This window comes from Cryptotermes secundus, unplaced genomic scaffold (assembly GCF_002891405.2).
Source record: "Cryptotermes secundus unplaced genomic scaffold, Csec_1.0 scaffold56, whole genome shotgun sequence".
NCBI classification, from domain to species: Eukaryota; Metazoa; Arthropoda; class Insecta; order Blattodea; family Kalotermitidae; genus Cryptotermes; species Cryptotermes secundus.
In genome coordinates, this window is record NW_019744407.1 from 2,232,416 (window position 1) to 2,252,815 (window position 20,400).

The following is a 20,400-nucleotide window of genomic DNA, read 5'->3' on the forward strand; positions in this document are numbered from 1 at the left end:
TTTCAAGCTAGGCTGATTGAAAATTGATTGACTGGACAAGTCCTTTTGTTTAGCTAATTGTTTAAGTTTGTAACTTGTCTAATTCATTCTTGAAAACAATTATTGTACTGAGGAAGGATATTACATATAGCAAAGCATGATGAGCTCACGTTATACTGTTTAATGATAGATGCAGTGTTCTGAAAACTACGTTTTTAACTGTCTCTCTCCTTCCAATGCCGATGCATTTCAAGCGAAGTATTCAAAGTACTACTGCTAATTCTGTCACATCCTGCAGGAAGCCGTCCTTAAGAAAGACGTCTTTTTTTGGCCAAAAATGAAAAAATGATCAACTCAACAAGGCTCGACATTATACATACATATAATGTATATGTATGAATACGTACATATACGACTATATGCATGCAAGCACGCACACACACACACACACACACACACACACATGCAAACTGCTAGACTAACATCATATCAACCAAGCCGAACCAGAATACAGAGTAATTCGTAAGTCCCTCCGGAATTTCCGAATTCGGCAGCGTAGTAACCAAGGCAGAAACAGCAGAAAGGCACATATCAGTAGGTAATGAATCTCTCCAAGTGGTAGTAGGCACTATGTCGTACTTGCAGGTTTAACCGCTACAGGGCAGTCGTGATGAAACTTGGGGAGGACATGGGATAAGAAAGCGTTCTGTCTTGGAATTTGCCAAAACCGGGTCAATTGTGACGGTGCAACACAGGTTCCGGAGCAAGTACCACGCAGAACCACCTGCCGACAAAATAATACGTGAGTGGTACAAGAAATTCCAGCAGAGTGGCGGCAGCCCGTGCGCTGCAAAATGAGCAGTCCGGCAGAGTCCATCGGCCGAGGCTGTCGAGCGTATGCGAGAAAATTTCTCAGGAGCCCTCGGAAGTCAAAATGTCGCGCGAGCCGGGAATTGCAAATGCCTCAAAAAGTGTCTGTCACATTCTGCGCAAACGTCGTCGCGCGAAAGGATACCGGCTGCAGCTCTTGCAGGAGCTGAATTGCTAGGACTACACTCTTCGTTTCCAGTTCTGTTACAACCGCCATACAGTTCCGATTTGTCCCCAAGTGATTTCTACCTGTTCGGAAGGCTCAAATCTGACTTGCAAGGCATGCGGTTTGTAGACAACGACGCCGTCATCCAGACTGTTCGGGAGTGGATACGCCGCCAACCACAAGCCTTTTTTGAAAAGGGCATCAGGATGCTTCCAGAACGTTGGAAAAAATGTGTTGACTCCGGAAGGGAGTACGTTGAAGACTGACATGTGCCAGTAAGTGTTTGGCAATTATGGTTTTTAAAAAAAATCAGTCCCGGTCACATTTGAATCACCTTGTACCATAGCGGCTGGAGGAAGACTGGTTTGTTGAGAAGCTGGTTTTCAGTGACAGGCGATGTTTCATGTGTGTGTGGTAAGGTGAACGTCACAACGCACGCATTTGAGACACGGAAAATCCTCGTGCAACGGTGGAACACGTCCGTGGTTCGCCTAAAGTAAATAAGTTCTTTTTTGCCGTCCTCGCCATGTTTCGTCATAACTGCCCCTGGCAGTGAAGTCTGCAGGTACGCCATGGCGCCTGTTACCAAAACTATTCATTGATATGTTTTCTGCTGTGTCTGGCTTGGTTGTCGCGCAGCAGAGTTCGGGTTTTCTGGAGGGACTTATAAATTACTCTGTATTACCCGGCTCTGAAGGAACTCGTGCACACGCTAATCCCAAATTACTTCATGGATTTCAACCAATTCTGGCATAGGAATTATGTACGAAAAGTTCTTGGATAACAGAGTTCTGGTCCCTATCTGTCCCGTGGAACCCTTATCTTAAGGGAAACATTTCTCAAATATGTCGTGTAAGCTAATGAGTACTTAACGAAATAGTCTATTTCAGATATTTTCGAATGAAATTCTGTGACCGTACGAAGTAATATCTCCACACTGGTTAGTCTGTGATTTGACAAATCTGTAGCATCTGAAAGGAATATTTAGCGTCGATTAAAATGAGCAGCAACATCTACATCGTGATGTGGGAGGCAACGTTGGTAGTCTACCACAAAGTAATGTGAATATCCCTGTGAATGACTTTGTGACATCACACACTACGGCAATCAGCATAGCCAGTGCATCCCAGGCACAAAAGCGTTGGCCCAACTTGCCCTAATTTCTGTACTATTGCTTTCTTCAACATTGGGATTTATTATATTCTGTTAGGATCATTGTTATTGATCACAAATGAACACAATGAATTTGTATCCGCTACAAATTAACATGAAGACCCATGTACTCAAAATCGCATAGAACACAACAGGACTCTGTGACCTCCCATATGGAGTTCTCAGTTTAGTTCATGTGCAAGTGAACGACGTTCCTGATACAAGAGCACTTTCTTTGCTGAAAGTTATATGGGGTTTGAAGTGTTCACGACGGACAGCATTAAGTTGCTGTCTTCTGGGGTGGGGTGCTATGTAGTTTACTACACAATGCCACATCCCAGAAGACAGTAATCTATGTTAGTTACAGATACTTTGCCTAAATTCTGTGAAAGATCTTACTTAAAAAAAACGCGGTCCGTAGTTGTTCTGCGAAGTTTGAGGATATTTGTAACGAGGTTATTACATGGTAATTTCAAATAACGGCATATTTTTATAAATTAAAACCCGGATACAATAGTCGTTTTCGGAGTGATGAGTTCGGTGCCCAGAATTACGCATTAGGAAGGTGAATATTTTTGTGTAGGTTATACAAAATTCTGTGTAACATAAAAAAAAAAACTACTTTAAATTTAATTTGCATTCAGTGTGCTTTTGGTACAATACACATATATAGCTCTTCATACCATTTGTCTCGCTCTTTACTGTATATCCCCTCTTTCTGCCAACGACGTAATTGTTCTTGCGCGTTATGGTTATTCTCGTGTAGCGTATATTCAAGGTCAATCTGTTGGCACGCCTGGGTTGCGCACTGGTGAAAGCATATGTATAGTTATCGGCGAAGATAACGCGTAAAATGCAGAGGTAGAGGGAAAGGCTTTTGGCGATTTTTCGTGTACACACTACAACATACTTATCGTATAAATAATAAATATAGTGACTGGATCGTTAAGGGCATTTAACATACGTGTGAAAATAATGGCCATGGCTGGACGAGTGATAGATTGGTTTTCGCGAGTTTTGCATTGGAAGTTCAGAGGAAATGAACCAGCTGTGCACATTGTAACTGAAGAAGAACATATTACTCGAGCGTTGGGACGATTTGAACCCTACGTTATAAAATTACAAAGAGTGTTAATATGGGAAAGCCCACTCATTAGTGTACTTTGTATCTTAGTCGTCAATCTTTTCTTCTGGGAAGTACTATTTCGGAATAATTTGGTTATTACTTTGACGTTTTGTTTCGGCGAGATCGAGTGTGTATGTTTTTATTTTTAGGTTAGCAGTTAACTTCGAGTGCCGCTTCTATGGCTTTGTGTTCTGGACGATTCTCATTGGATTTTTGTACGATATGTGGATAGAGCGAATTTGGCCAGAAATTTCAATGCCAGTAGCAGAAAGAAGCCAAAGCACAGGCGACTGGATATCTGTTCATCCTAGGTAACATTTTTAAATGTTTGCATGTTATTTCATATATTGTAATACACGTGTAACATTCTGTTAAATAGTTCTTCCCCTAAACGTTCACATATTGGCTTTGTTTGTATGGTAGTATGCATGCACAAAAGGATGCATAAGTTGTCCTTATGTTTGATGAGAAACATGTCCAATAGAAAATAATTTCATATCATAGTTGCTTGCAACTCATTGATGCACCCATACTGACTGTGGAAATGAATGATATACAAGTACGGTCTACGAGCAGGAAAGTTTCCTCTCCTCTCTTTTTTTATGTTAGTTTGACAGTGCGGGGATTCTGACACTTTGTGATATTTTCATCCTGTGCCCCCAACCATAATTAAAGCTGTTGAGGAATAAGAAAAGCCTAGCACATTTAACCCTGTTGGTCTGTTAACATACTTGTAAAAGAAACACTTATCATAAATTTTAAGCTGAAAATAGTTGTCCGTGAGAAATAGCATGCCCAGCACAGCATAGTTTTTAAACCTTAGTTTTGTCTTCAAGATAACCATTGTCATTTACCGTTCTGCATTTATTTGCGAATAGTAGTTGATCTTATTACAGTAATTCTAGAGAATGCCATTTCACCCAAATAGGTGGGTACAAAGGAATAAGTATTTTTATAACTTTCTCATGTAAGTCTTTGTACTCAGCTTCCACATCAATAAGAAATTGAAGAAGAGGCATTCAGAAATTTTACTTTAAAGAAGTCTCAGTAGAGAGGTCTTTTAATTGCTCCTGTACACTAATACTGAGGATCCTTTTAGTTGCAGTTGAAACATTCCCTAGTCCAATTATAATTTACCATTTATAGACCAGAAAAGTTATTCCCAGATTAGGGTTTCAATGAAGAAATGTGGCTGAGGATATAAATTATCATATCTCAACTAATTAGAGTGAATTGTTGAAAAATTACTGTAAACTAGGAAACATTTTCACAGTTTCACATTTCATTTTCCTCTGCCACAATTAAAATTGTTTTAAATAAATTATTTTACTTTGTTACTGAGCAGAATAATATTACTGCCATGCAGTCAAGTATTAATAGGTCCGGCATCTCAAGTATATGATTTACATATGCCATCTTCATGATGATATCACTGACATTGAACTTCTAAGCAATGCTGTGGTTTACCTATTTGTAAGTAATGATAAAGAAAGTTCATCTCTCAGTTCAAACTCTTGTTTTAAACATTCCACAGAGACCACAATCTTGATTCACAATAGAAGAGTCTCATAACCTAGCAGACATCTGTGTCTTTAAATATTCTAGTTTGATGCAGTTAACATGTAATATATCTACACTGTCTTAGAACACCTAAATTAAATCATACTGACTTTCCGAAACTGTGGATGGATACAACTTTATTTTAAATAATTCTTGAGATGTGGGCACACCCCTCCCCCTTGGAGTAGGTCACGACCCACATTTTGAGACACCATGTCATAGTGCGTTTAAAGTTTCTGCGTCAAATCATAGATATCTATTGTCACTTGAGAAATGATAGTACGATCATGAGAGCTGAAAAGAATTTGAAAGAACGTGGTCATGGCCTGTTTTGAGAGGGTTCACTTTTCTGACATATCATCTATATTAAAGTAAGATGTTAGTTACTGTGTGAAATGTTTTAAATATTTGGGTAGCTTGTTAACAGATAATGTAAGGTGTACTACAGTCCATTCGCGGAGACGAGACAGCGTAAAGAAAGCAAGCCCCGCGTCGCCACAGCTGACAGCAAGGAGTGGACAAAGCGCGCAGTTACTCAGTGTACTGACTGCATTCGGACGCACGTTAACCTGCATTCAGACTGAAGAGTGAACTTTGGATGCCCCTGCAATGGTACACCCATCATGTGATCGCTGCATGATTTCATTCAAAGAGCGAAGGATATACTGCGTGGATTTGTTTACAAGGACTCTCTCATCTCCGCGAATGGACTATACTGAAATTAAATCCAGGATTGCCATGGCAAAAGCTGCATTTAGCAAGGAGAAGAATCTTTTTACCAGCAAATTGGACTTAAATTTGAGGAAGAAACTAGTGAAATGCTACATTTGGAGCATAGCTCTGTATGGGGCTGAAACATGGACACTTAGGGCAGTAGATCAGAAACATCTGGAAAGTTTCGAAATGTGGTGTTGGAGAAGGATGGAGAAGATCAGTTGGACCGATTATGTAAGAAATGAAGAAGTGTTAATTAGAGTCAGTGAGCAGAGGAATATCCTACACGAAATAAGAAAACGGAAGGCTAATTGGATTGGTCATGTTTTACGCAGAAACTGCCTTCTAAAAGAAGTTATCGAAGTAAAGATAGAGGAGCGGATAGAAGTGACAAGAAGACGGGGAAGAAGACGTAAGAAGATGCTGGATGACCTTGGGGACAGAAGAGGATACTGTCATTTGAAGGAGAAAGCTCTAGATGGCATTAAGTGGAGGAATTGTTTTGGAAGAGACTGTGGACCTGTCGTCTTGACAGATTACTGATGATGATGATGTTAGTTACTATCTAAGTATATCTATTTTGTTTCTGTATGTAGGTGGGAAGCCAGGATATCTCAGTTGGTATAGTGTTGGGCTACATGGGCTGGATGGCTGAGGTTTAATTCCCAGTAGGGCAAGAAATTTTGGGGAGTACCAGCATCCAGACTGGCTCTGGGGCCACCCAGCCTCCTACCCAGTGGGTACCAGGGGCTCTTTCCAAGGGAGTAAGTTGGCCATTACCTGAAGCTGACCACTCACCTCAATTTGGTGGCAAGGTCAAGAATGGTGGCGTTACACTTCTATCCTCCCATGTGTGTTTATCGTGTGGTGATTAATTAATTCCATAACTAACAAAGAGACAACTTTACATTTACTTACAAAATCATCTTCAAGGGTTGTACTGTATTAAAGGAAATTTTGCAAATCATATGTATAAAAATAAACAATTTAAAATATCTGAATCGTAAATTTCTTATACGAAGTTAAACTAGTATTTTTTTTTTTAATTCATTGATGTAGCCTATAGTTAGTGCAGTTGTATTGGATTTGGCATGTTGTACCTTGTTGTATGCTGCTTCTCGTACTCATTTTAATGTGTTTGTAAATATAACATATTGTATCAGTTATGAAGTGTTTATTAATTTATGATCAAATATGTAAGTATTATTTCTTATTAGTAAAATATAATCTAACTTACCTAAATGTTTACAGTTTTTTCTTTTTAACTTTCTTCCAATTGAGCACACTATTGTACAGTGAATTTTTGATAAAAGCATGTAATATTCTTCTGGCAGTCAAGACATTATTATTAATGTTTCATAATCTGTAGGTTCCAGGTTCAAACCTCAGGCCAGAGACCAATGATCTTGACTGATGTTTTTTGTAGTTTTCCTCAGTCCTTTCAGCAAATACCAGGAACGTACCTCAAATATGGTAATGATTGCTTCCTTCCACATCCTTTAAAATTCATTATTTGCTGGTTATGCTGCCATTCAGATGTATATAATTCGAGCTGTTGTAAGCACTAAGAAGTAAACTGAGACTAAATAAAGAGTTAAATGAACCTGTTTCATGAAACTTTCCCACCATTTTGGTTTTAGTTTTGTATGACACTCAAGTTCGTATGTTGACCAAAGTTTTGTGAAAGTAGGCGCATCACAATATGGATACGAGATTTGGTACTTGGAATGGTAGAGGTATGTATAGGGCAGGTTTGCTCAGGACAGTGGCAGAAGAAATCTCAAAATATAAGTTAGATTTAGTGGAGTACAGGAGGTCAGATGAGGCGGAGGCGGCCCCAAACCAGCAGGCCAATATACATTGTTCTATGGAAAGGGGAATGAAAATCATGAATTAGGTACAGGGTTTTTCATACATAAGAGAATTGTATCAGCAGTTAACTCATTGCAGACGGGCGATTTAAATATTTAAATCACCCTGGGGACCGGCATTTTTAAACATACTACCCTAACTTGTGCACTGTTCACTTTAAAAATTAATATAAAATCTCCTAATTAATTTTTTGAACTAAAATTTTTGGAGAACACTTACCAATGCTCCTAGAAGTGCTTGAGGATGTGATATTTCTGGAAACTGTCCCCTTTGTGAAGTGGCATTACACAGAACTTGCGAATGTAGACATACTCCTTTTTTTGTGAACTGTGCAAACATGGCATTGCCTAGAAGTATTCTTCCCCTTGGAATGTTCACTCTTCACAATTTTTACGAGGGTATTTTTCCGCATGTCACTCAAGAGTCACCCTGGGGGGTCCACATGAGGCCTTCGTGGGGTGGGAGTTGATGGGCCCGGTCGTACTAAGTCTTTGTGTGATCCTGGTTCTGCCGCCACCATCTGGACTGTAGCCCAGACCTTTGCCACATTCATCAGAAATGCTTTATATTTCAATATTGAATCAGGGTTTAGATTTTTTTTAGATTTTTTTTGCTGTCCCCGCAATGTTACTACATGCAATGTTATTACCTGCATTATTGTCGGAGCTACTGTCACTTTTACTGTCTGTGGCCACAATTCTTTGTTGTCCCCCATCACTGTCGCTGTCTGAATGACAATCCATTACTGTGCATCTCACAAGGCAGGTCAGCTAGGTCATTGGAGGAGAATTTTTCCTTGATCCATTCTCCCCACTAGCTACTGGCTGATACACGCAGCTTGAAGAAGGCAAAGCATTTTCCTTTATAGTCAGTTAAGTAAACAGCGAGATCAAGTTACTGACTGCTAACTAAACGTTGCAGAGTCTTATCATGCATTTGCAGGCAGTTGCGTGCAATGTAGGTGGCGCCAGAGCGATGTATAGTGTGCTGCAACTTATTGTGTTCTAAAAACCTGTTAACACGCGAATGGTCCGCCATGTTTAAAAGCAAAAAACATTTTAAAGGGTGCGCGGTCCGCAAAGTGTTAAGAGGGTAGAGTTCATTAGTGATAGGATATATATATTACTAAAGGTTGCTGGTGTGATATCATTGTTATGAATGTTCACACACAAACAGAAGATAAAATTGATGATACAGAGGACAGGTTCTATGAAGAACTAGAATATGTATTTGATAAAATTCCGAAGTACCATAGGATAATTTTGTTAGGAGTAGGGAGGGAAAACATTTTCAAACCAGCAATTGAGAATGAGAGTTTGCATGAAATTAGTAATGATAATGGAGTTTGAATAGTGAACTTTGTCACATTGAAAAATCTTGCTGTCAGAAGTACGTTCCCACATCATAACATCCATAAATTCAGTTGGACATCTCCTGATGGGAAGATGCACAATCAGATTCACCATATTTTGATAGATAGGAGACGGCATTCAAGTATAATTGATGTCCGATCATTCAGGCAGCAGGTTGTGATACTGACCACTTCCTGGTGGCAGCAGAGGTTAAAGAAAGACTGGCATTGAGCAAACACACAACACACACAATTCATATGGAGAGGATCAGTCTCAAGAAATTAAATGAGGTAGAGGGTAAAGAGCAGTATTGTGTTGAAATCTCAAATAGGTTCACAGCTTTGGAAAACTTGGACACTGAGGTGGATCACACAGAATTACTGGGTTTTTGGACTTTTTCCATTGTCCGGAATTCTGAGGACACAAAGTTGCATAAACCGGATCTGTTTCTATCTTCAGGTGAGAAAGGAGGACACCTACTCAGTTGGGCCCCCTAGAAAGAACTGATCTCAATCACTTAAATACTTAGGGAGTAAAATCTAGAATTAAAAATTAAAATTGAAATTGTATAGAAATGAGATATTTGTAATAAATCTGTTTAAAACTTTGTGACCCCTACATGTTGATATGCTTTTCCAGTGGTAGAAGCAATTATAGTGTGGGACGCCTGGGTATCGGGATCTTCTCTCATAAATTAGGTTGTGTGGTTTTGACCTTGCTGTCATCTTGTGGAGCCTGCACCCATCATTCTTTGTATCACCCAACAGGTTGTTTAGTTGGAGTGATGTATACCAGGTTTTTGTGATGTTATGTGTACAGGCCATTCCCTGTGATGGTGATGTCGCTATGATGTAGCTGTAGCATACAAAAACTTATTCCCTGATATGACAAATGCCTCCATTGTGGTGATGACTACACTGAGAAGTAGCTTAAGTATGTATGTATTTTTTATATATAATGAAATTGGCTTTTCTCACTGTTTGTTTTGTTAACAGCTCACCAGACTTTACTTTCCGAATAGTCCTCATACATTTTGTAACTACAAGAACTTTTTCCTTTTTCCTGTAGTTTGTTAGAAACTGTCTAATGTGGGATGAGTGTGATATCCAGGTGTGAGAAGTATGATGTGCTGCACTGAGTATCACACCTGTTTCATGTTTGTGAGATCCAAGGTTCTCATCTCGCTCAGGGACCAGCTATCCTGACAGGTTTTTTTGTGGTTTTCACAAGTGACTTCAGGCACATGCTGGTGTAGTGCCTAAATTATGTTGTGACTGCTTCCTTCCATATTTCTTTGATTCATTATTCATGACCATACTATCATTGAATCCTGTGTAATCTGAGGTGGTCAAAATGTCATTAAATGAACTGCAGTGGAACCTCGCTTAACAAGCAGAATTCGTTCCAGAATCTTACTTGTTAAGCGAAACAATTTTTCCCATATAAATTAATGTAAAATACAATAATGCGTTCCATGCCAAAAAAAAAATACTCAAAAAATCTTATGTATAACGTTTATTCAAAGAAAATTATATATACATTGTTAAGGATAGTGAATCATCTTCATCTTTTCTTCTATGCGGAATGAACCAACCTGGAATGCGAATTCAATTTGCAGAAAACAAAAAAAAATTGATATAATTAGTTTATTATTAATGATACATATCTAATTCTTTTTTACTAGAAAGCTGTCTAGAGACATTTGTTTTTGCCGATGCTTCAAAATTTGGTGAAAATGCGACACAGCATTATCATTAAATAAATTTGTAGCACGCATAGCCACTGCCTTATTAGGGTGATGCTTCTCAATGTACGATGCAACAGTTTCCCATGCTTTCAGCATTTCTCTTATTGCGCCAGAAGATTGTTGCTTTGCTGTTACCTCCTCCTTCTCCTCTGACAATCTCTCCTCCACACCTTCTTGCTGTGAAACACAATGCAACTCCAAATTGTGCAAATCGTTGATGTGGACTGATTGTATGTGCGTGCTAGATCAGCCACGCTCACACCTCCTTCTCGCTTTTCAGTGATTTTACGTTTCATTTCTATGGTTATATTTATTTTCTTATGGCTGTCTTTTTGCGGCTTTTTCTTCAGGGACATTTTTGCAAGGGTTATTAAACTTTGCACAAAAAAAATCACAAATAATGTGGCTGAACACAAGTTTGGAAAAATGTGTGATCACAAGTGGCACTAAGATGCTAGAGGAACGAGTGCTAAACACAGATGATGTAGCAAGCGCACAATCTGGGAGTTACCCTCTCGTCACTCCTTATGCAAAATGTTGCTAGTTAAGCATGTCATTTTTTTACAATTTGTTTTGCTCTTTATGCGAATTACTCGTTATGAGAGGTGCTCATTAAGTGAGGTTCACTGTATATAATATATGTGTGGTAGGAAGTTTGTTTTGTAAGTACGAAAATTTGTGGCTTTATTAATGTGTGTGTGTAACACTTTTTCAGTGTTTTAAGCGTACCTGAAATCAGTCATTACCTTAGTGAAATTCACATGCTGTTGAAAGATTATTATATCTGGATGAAAACTCTTAGAGGTGAACAACCTGGTGTGGTAAGTAAAATTTACAGTTAATTTGAAATTCATTTGTTTTCTATAAATCACATTTTTTGCTATAAGACAAATGGTATGCATGTTGTAGATACATTAACTGAAACTGCCTTTTGATTAAAGATCAAAATGAGTTTGTTTTTCTGCATTTTTAAATTTGTGCTAATGGACCTCTCCTCATGTCCCTAGTGAGTTTAGAAGTATTCACTGCTGTGTGACCCACAGAGTATACGAAAGGGGACCCAAAAATAACCGGAACCGACCTGTTGCGCGCGCATGCTTTGTAGTTACGAGTTGTGCTGCTAGGTGGTGTTAGCTGGGGGTCTCCTGCGACTGTTAGTGAGCTGGCATCAGTCTGAGTTAAGTGGTTTGTCTGTGGTGCTCTGTTGTGTGCGTTCCTGTTTCAACCCTTTGGCGATTAGTGAGATGGCCGACCAGAAGGAACAAAGAGTGTGCGTGAAATTTTGCTTTCTGTTAGGGAAAACTGCAGCCGAGACTGTTGGGATGCTTCGGCAAGCCTTTAATGATGATGCTTTGGGGAAATCACAGGTCTACGAGTGGTTTTCCCGTTTCAAATCTGGCAACATGTCAACAGAAGACATGCCACGCCCCGGGCGTCCTTCGACAGGAAGAAATGACGAAAACATTGCCAAAATCAAACGTGAAATTGATGAAGATCGTCGAAAGACCATTGACCAACTTTCTGAGGAAACGAACATCTCATGGAGCACGGTCCAGCGAATTTTAACCGAAGGTTTGCACATGAGACGGGTGTCTGCAAAATTTGTTCCTCGCTTGCTCGGAGATGACCAAAGAGAAAACCGCGTGAATGTTTGCCGCGACTTGAAGAGTGAAGTGCAGTTTTCCCTAACAGAAAGCAAAATTTCACGCACACTCTTTGTTCCTTCTGGTCGGCCATCTCACTAATCGCCAAAGGGTTGAAACAGGAACGCACACAACAGAGCACCACAGCAAACCACTTAACTCAGACTGACGCCAGCTTACTAACGGTCGCGGGAGACCCCCAGCTAACACCACCTAGCAGCACAACTCGTAACTACAAAGCATGCGCGCGCAACAGGTCGGTTCCGGTTATTTTTGGGTCCCCCCTTGTATGTTGGACTTAATGAGATGTGTATGATAATGATGAAAAATATATTTGAATAATAAATAATTTAAATAAGAAAACTCTTCACCAGTCACACTAGATGGAACTGTTTAAGTTTTCATGAAAAATATACTTCCTTACTCTTGTCTTCTAATGTCATGGGACTGCGAACCAAGGATTCTTCATATTGGAATGTCTGGAATTGATTAATGATTTACAAAGAAACTGGGTATATTGACCACCAAGTTATAACCCTATACAACTAACCTGTCTTCAATTTTCAGTTCTGCTGTGGCATGAGTTGCTGTTTTTTTGGCCTCACTCTTATCGGTCGTGCAGTACCAGGCTCTGTCATAGCTTACGTTCTTGTAATGCTGTTTATGATAGGACCAGGAATCTGTATACATTTGTTGCCTCCATCTGTTATTGAAAAACTGAAAGGCATTAGAACTCTTTTCAGAACAAAAGGCAAAGGTAAGCAAAGGTACTGTATAACTTAAAAAGTAATTTAACTTGAAACATATCATGCTTTTGCTGTTCCATGAAACTGGAGAAACCTGAGTTGTCTTATATGCTGTATATTTTGCAGCCTTGGGTTACCTGTGATGAAAGAAAGAAATTATGAATAATAATTGTAATACTTAATGAGGAAATGATTGTGCAGATACAGACAGTGAAGTGGAGGAATACCTTCCAGAGCAAACAGGAGAAAATCTCACCTTGTTGCAGCTGGCTGGAGACCCTGTTGATTTTGACAAAGATGAGGACCAGGAACCTTCTCTAAATGGCACTGAGGATTTTGCCCTTGATACAGAGACTGGAGGTGAATTCCACTTTGAATTGCATGCTTACACATAAATGTGTTTTTGAGATTTAGCATTCCATTCAGCATGTCTGAAGTAAGCATTGTGGTTATGAAAACTTTGATAATGCAGATAATACTAGGCTGTAGAGACTTAGTAACCAGTTTATACGCAGGGAACACCATCCTGAAATAGAGAAATAAGTTGATGAAATAATGGTTTTTCAAGAAATATTCATAAAACTGATTGTGAACATAGAATACATAGCAAAGGAAGTATGACGGTGGTTCAGGATTAGCCTGAACTTTATATTTTCCCTGAAGACGGAGGCATGAAGAAAATAAAACTCTTTTATTGATAGTTGGTGGCAGTACTGCACTCGTTGCCTGGCAAGTGGTCCTGCAGCCTGTTTCTGAGCATTTGAATTCATACAGGATGGTGCGAGACCTTGTCACTCCCAGTGTGGAACAGTGCTGTTTCATCAGTTTCCTAGCAAGAAAGAAATGAAACCAGCAGAAATTCTTCAAAGGTTAAATGCACAGAATGGGGGTAGGACCTTGTTCAGTTTTCCGAAGACCACAAAGAAGCATGCTCATGCTCAGCCAAAAGTTGTATTCATTGTGAACAGTCACTGAGTTAGAGAGCTGATTTTGGGAAACAGGTGGATTACAGTATATGATAATCCAACAGTGGCTTAAGAGTTGGAAGAGTTGAAACAGTTATCCATGAACACTCTTTCAAGAAAGTGTGTGGCGTGTGGGTCTCTAAGATAGTGTTCAACCAGAAGGCACAGTGTAATCCCGTGTTTGCCAAACATCTGTCCCAGTTTGAATTGGACGAGAGCTATTCCTGGAGTGGGTGCAGTCCTACACTCCAGAGTTAAAGCAGGCTAGCATGGAATGGTGTCAGTCACCAGCTGACAAATTTAAGACACAACTGTCAGCAGGTTGATGATTGGAAGTTTTGTTTTTGGATACAGAAGGAGTGATCTTCTGCATGCATGCATAATTAATGTACAGTATTACAGGAACTTGTGTCTCAGTGATGTGCACCAAGAAGTTTGGAAGAAAAACGTGTTAATCTGTTAGAGATCAGTGTATGGCAGTTTTGAAGAAGGCAGCAGTGCAACATTGGACAGGAAAATCATGAACTGCCCACCTTACAGCCCTGACTTAGTCCCAGTCATTTTCATTTGTTTGGATCATTGAAGGTGCATCCCCCCCCCAGCACTGCAGCCCCAGTGGGCCTAGGTGTACCTCCATGAACTTCTCTGTTCACTTCGGTTTTTCTAGATCTTACACATTCGGTAGGACTCCTTGGGCGGGTGATCAGCTCGTCACAAGGCCTCTACCTGTACACAAACACAGAAAAACACACACACACACAAACTAAACATCCAGAAGGTGCACATAGAAGGACATAAATTTCAAATTGAAGATGAACTTAAATGCAGTGTCCTGAACTGGCTACACAAACAAGATAAAACTTCTTATGCTGTTGGCATCAGTAACTTGCCAGAACAATGGAGAAAAAATGTGTTAGTGTTAAAGGAGAATCTCTTGAAAGGTAGTGAGAGTTTGGTGATTCAGGTATGTATATTATTAAAAAAAAAAGGTAAACTTTTATCCACCCTCATATCATATGATGTCTGTCAAATGCTGGTAATGAAGCGTGACTCATGCCCAACTTATTCCTGTGTGCTTTTTGTGTTGATTTTTATGCTAAAGATTATAGGATGATGTATCTGATGAAGAAAGAATTGGAAGAAATTCCCATATTAACATCATTAGTAATGAAGGGTATGGTCTTCTTGGTTTTAATGCTTTGTATTTCAGGAAAGCTGACATCTTGAAAAAATATACTGCCTCCATCTTCAGGGTCAAAGAGTGAGCCAGGCAAGAAACCAGTAAGAAGCAGGCTTACTGGTTTCTTGTTTGGCTTACTTTTTAAATCTGAAGATGGAGATGTAATGTACCTCCAAATACCAGGTTTTGTCCAAACTGCATCGTGTTACAATTATGTGATGGCTGATGCGCATGCTCTAGTGAATAAGGCAAACACTAAGTTTCCTCAATCCAGATTAGTTCTGAGTACCACACTTAGGCGCAGAGGTGCGGATTGGAGCAGTAAACAGCAGATACGACTGGATAGCGAAGACACTGGGTATTACATTTGTAGATCTGAAGAGTTGGGTTGAGAATTGGGACTTTGGTAGGAATGGACTGCACATAAATTGAAGTGGAGCGAGAAAACTAGGCCAACTGTATTCTAGAGTTTGTGGCTTCGCCGGCAGAGAACAGAATTTGAAGGAATGACTGTTGCTGAGAGCTAACAGTGAGGGAATGCCTGAAAGGACATTAAAGACAATTACCCAAGAATATCTGATGCTAGTCTGGCAGGTGACAAGGAGGGAAGAAGTGAGGAGGAAGACAGAAAGCTGACAAGTGATGAATAGATAAACACAAGAGGGACACAGAGAATAGAGGGCAATTTGCTGGTTTTGCTGCAGGAAAAATTGCAGGAGTATCCTTAATAAATCTTTGGATATGTGGAGTTTAGTTCACACATATAATCCTGATGTTATAATATGTAAGGCGTCATGGCTTAGAGAGGAAATTGGCAGTGCTGAAGTATTTAGGGACGATTACACAATGTTCAGGAGACACAGGAATCCTCGAGGTGGTGGAATGTTCATTAGTGCAAAAAATTACATTGCTTGCTGGAATTATGAGTGGAAGAGGATTTCAAGATGATAGCAGTTGAAGTGACAGGCAGGGACCATAAATTTACATGGAAAATCATAGGCATTTACAGAGCTCCGAACGAGGACGTGCGAGTTATAGAAAGAGTGGCGGCCCAAACTGATTATTTAGGAAATTTTACAAAGCTCGTTGGAGGAGATTTAAATTTACCCTATGCCGATTGGAATGGTAATGTAGAATGCACTAGCAGAAGTCAGACATTTGTAAATAGACTGGTATGGGAAAATGGGTACACGCAGGTAGTAGTAGTCCCACCCAAGGTGACGCATTGCTGGATGTTTATTTAGTCCGGTGGGAAAGTTCGTTCACCTCTTGCGGCATACTACAGTGACCATTGTGGGGCATTATGAGAAGTAGAATGGGAAGAAAATTACTGTCGACCTCAGGTAGAGGGATTAGTCCCAGTGTAGCATAAAGCAAATGTTTTAGGGCTACAAACCTTCCTCCAGGATAAATTCACAATATGGACAAGCAATGGTAGATGCGTTGAGGAGGTATGGAATAATTTTAAGATTGTAATACTCAGAGAGTATCGAAAGATTTATTCCACATAAAATACTGAGAAAAATTTGGACCCTGAATACCACAGTAAGGAAGTGTCTACAGATGCTTTAGGGACTCTCTCCTCTAAATCAAGTTATTTTAGGAGAAGAATTAGGAAAGAAATAAGGCGAAGTGAAGGTGTGGGAAAAATCATCTGAAAATGCAGTGAAGTGAAGTGAAATGTGGGCGCATCATAACATGACATTACATATTCCATTACTNACAGTGCAGTGCAGTGCAGTGAAGTGAAGTAAAGCAAAGTAAGCTGGTATGAGGATGTGAAGGGTACGTAAGTGTAGTGAAGTGGAATGAAAAGGAGGTCATTGTGAAATGTGGGCGCATCATAACATGACATTACATATTCCATTACTGTTTAGTGTATAGCATACTCATTTTTTATTAATATTAATTTATTTAATTGTATTTGTATGTGTTGTAGTTCTAATCATATTTGCACTGTATTCAATTTGTGTAGTGTGTCCTTTATTGGTTGTGTAGTTTTGTGTTCTGAGTTTTGTTTGAGTGTGGTGTGTTACTTTGTGTGTTGTGTCTTACTGTAGTATCACTGCCACTAGGTGGAAACCCATTTGCAGTTTAAATAAAATATAATAAAGTAATAATAATAACAACTACAACAACAAGAACAACAACAATGTTGATGACAACAACAATAATAATAATATAAAGATCTTACTCTTCATAGTCACTGCTTTGAGAACCTCAAATAAAGCATTTCTAATATTATTCAGGAAGATCCATTGTTTATAATTTCTGGCATACTTTTTAAACAAGGAAAATTTCATGTTACTGCTGCTAATTATAGTGAATCATGCTGTCAACCTGAAATCATTTCATTGATAAGACTGAATGCAGTCTATAACATCAATTGAAGTGTCCTCCCTTCAGTGTAAAAGGACTAATGCTTGTGCTAACAAGTTTTTTGTACAAAATATTGATACCATATTCCATTTAGTTGTGTTATTTCACATGCCAAAGATTTTTCCACAGAAAAGAACTCTGGGAGAACAGCATTGTAACCTTTCAGTTATAAAATAAAAATGTGCTGGATTGTTAAAGTAACTGTTCTCTTTGCCTGGCCAGATTCTTCAAACACACAAACTTCATTTACAACTGGAGTAAGTGTTATGCCATCTCATGATGAGGGAAGCACAGATGGCTTGGATGTCAGTGAATTTGATCTTGCAACGTCTGCACAGCCACCACTACCACAGCCACCGAAGATATGTGAAAGTCCACAGCACATAAAACAAACTCTTGGTCCAGATTTTTCTGAGTCAGATGAGGAAGATATAGCAGGAATACACTTTCAGAGCTCACATTTTAATGGAGACAGTTCTGATGAGGAAGATAAAGCTTTCACTCAAGGTCTCATGTTTTCTGATATTAGCCATTCATCTCAAAATCCATCTTCAGTAAGAAAGACAAGTGAGTCAGCTCCAGCAGATGTTGGAGAAATGCTCACTTCATCTGTCATGCATGTTGTCTCGAAGAATATATCAAATCTAGGAGCTATGGGTCAAAGTTTACTATCTACAGTTATTGGCAGTGGAGCAAAACAGAGGGAACGAAGGAAACTGGAAGTACAGCAGCTCAATGAACAAACATCATCAGATGATAGTGAAGAAGATTTTGAAATGGTTTCACAAGATGATCTGTCATAATAAATAACATGCTTGTACCATAGCTGTGTGAGAACATGTTGTTTGATAAGAATAACATAGGAGAAGTAAACAAATTCGCATAGAATTAAATTTTCTGATGACCTAAGAAAAAAGAGCTCACTCACCTTAACTGCACAGAAAAGCTAAGGTGGAAACTTACAAAGATTTTATAAATGTATTTAAGATCTTATAATTTTGATCAAATTGTTGAAACTAGTTATGGCACCGAGGGGAGTAGCGTCATCTGACCATGATTAACACCAGTCTGTGATTACAGTGCTGTAGTTTCCCAGACCAAAGTCAGGGTAACTAAATTGAGACAATGTACCTTTCAGTTGTAATGTGTTATACCTTTATATTGTCCAGTTGAATTGAGATGCATGGGACTATGTGACTTTTAATTCTGTAGTCAAGGAAACAAAAATTTTTGTAGCGAATTAACAAATGTCTCTGATGTTCAGTCTTGCATGAAACACTTAAATTTTTTGTTTGCATCTTTTAAACTTATTTTAAAAACCACATTGTCCACTACATGTTTCGACCATCATTGACTGTCATCAGCTGTTTTGAAAACTGTTCTGTGGAGACTGCTGTGCTTGCATTTTTTCCTTCTAATGTAGAATGATGTGTAGCCCAAAAGTGTTTGCATGTCTCTGAAGTTCTTTCTCACATGCAAACACTTTTGGGCTGCACATTCTGCATTAGAAGGATGCAAACACTTTTGGGCTACACATCCTTCTAATGTAGAATGTGTAGCCCAAAAGTGTTTGCATGTGAGACAGAACTTCAGAGACATCTGTTAATTAATTAATAATGTGCAATAGGATGCTACAATACAATATTTGTAGTGAATTTTCGTGAAACTTTATGTATACGCCATTCAGCTATTTTAATTTAATTAACAGCTTATATTTTTTTAAACCAGGAACGTGCTGCTTTATGTATAACTTGATGAACAAAATTTTTAAGTGTATCTGGTTGATATCATCTTCTAAATGTTACTTGTAAATATAATTTAAATAACATTATTAGATACATGTTTCAGAATATGACAGTTTCATTGATGATTATATAAATATTCATAAATGAAGAATAGCCAGGTAGTGACAAGTTTTTTCAAATGTTATTCTTTTTAAGCGCAAATTTTTTATTATGCAGGAAATCCAAACATGACCCAACTTCAGCTTCATATAAAGTAGGTATTGTGACTTCTCCTATGGTAAATGATGAGTGTCTTCAAGTCAGCTTGTTGATAAAATACTGCAGCCTAGCCATATCATGTACATAATTAGGAAATAAGTTGAGGTGATCTGTTTTCCTGTAAGGTACAGTGTTTGTTTTGGCAATAGATTTCCCTCTAAAATATTGAACCTATTCTTATGTATCTGTGGGAACTCCCCATATTCAAACAAACGTTACAGTGACAACTCAGGTACCATTGCTTAGCAATGGTGAGTAAACAGCCATTGCTATGTATGGTCTACAACAGTATGCGACTATGGGAAGGACCCACGGACTGATGTGCGCCTTGGAAAATTGCCAGTGGTGCGGAGAACCTTGTTTTGCAGGGACTGCAATTTCACTAGATGGGTGTCTGCCGCAAAGTCCGAGCCAGGCAGGACTAGTACAAGTCATTACAGATCTAACGAGAGCTTTGTGGAGGGTTAATTTAATGTTAGTGCTCAATTGCTCACTTTTGATAAGGGAATATACTCTAATGAATGTTCTGAAGGCCTTGGCTTCAATCATTTCTTGGTGTAATCTTCATGTAACTCTCTTATCAAAGATTACACCTAGATATTTTGCACTGTTTACAAATGGAATATTTTATTCATTTAGAGTGAGACAAGACTCGGGCGTTCGATGACTACGGGAGAAGTAGACTCCCTGAGTCTTCATTAATTTTGATATTCCAGCGCTCACACCAGGTCTCCATTGAGCTGAGACCATGCTGGAGTTTTCCAACAGTAAAACCTTTCTTGCGATCTGTCGCATGCAAATAAAAGGTGTCTTCCGCAAAGAGGGCCCTGTGAACAGCATGTGTTTGGCGGGCATCATTTATGTACAAATTGAAAAGAGTAGTGGAAAGGACTGAACCTTGTGGCACCCCTGCTTGCATTTCACTTGGTGTTTACATTTAGCCTTC

The 20,400-nt window shown here is 39.0% G+C and overlaps 1 protein-coding gene across 2 annotated transcripts; it reads left to right on the forward strand.

Moving 5' to 3' along the window:
• Positions 1-2,968: 2,968 nt before the first annotated feature.
• On the forward strand, positions 2,969-20,032 carry LOC111874669 (reticulophagy regulator 3). 2 transcript variants are annotated; one of them, XM_023870365.2, is made up of 6 exons: positions 2,969-3,360; positions 3,443-3,604; positions 11,254-11,359; positions 12,749-12,938; positions 13,129-13,287; positions 17,674-20,032. In XM_023870365.2, exons 1-6 carry the CDS (start codon positions 3,143-3,145, stop codon positions 18,252-18,254), a joined length of 1,416 nt encoding a protein of 471 aa, XP_023726133.1. In that variant the 5' UTR covers positions 2,969-3,142; the 3' UTR covers positions 18,255-20,032. The 2 variants fall into 2 exon arrangements, with proteins under 2 accessions (XP_023726133.1, XP_033611448.1); XM_033755557.1 differs by lacking the exon at positions 13,129-13,287.
• The last annotated feature ends 368 nt before the right edge of the window (positions 20,033-20,400 follow it).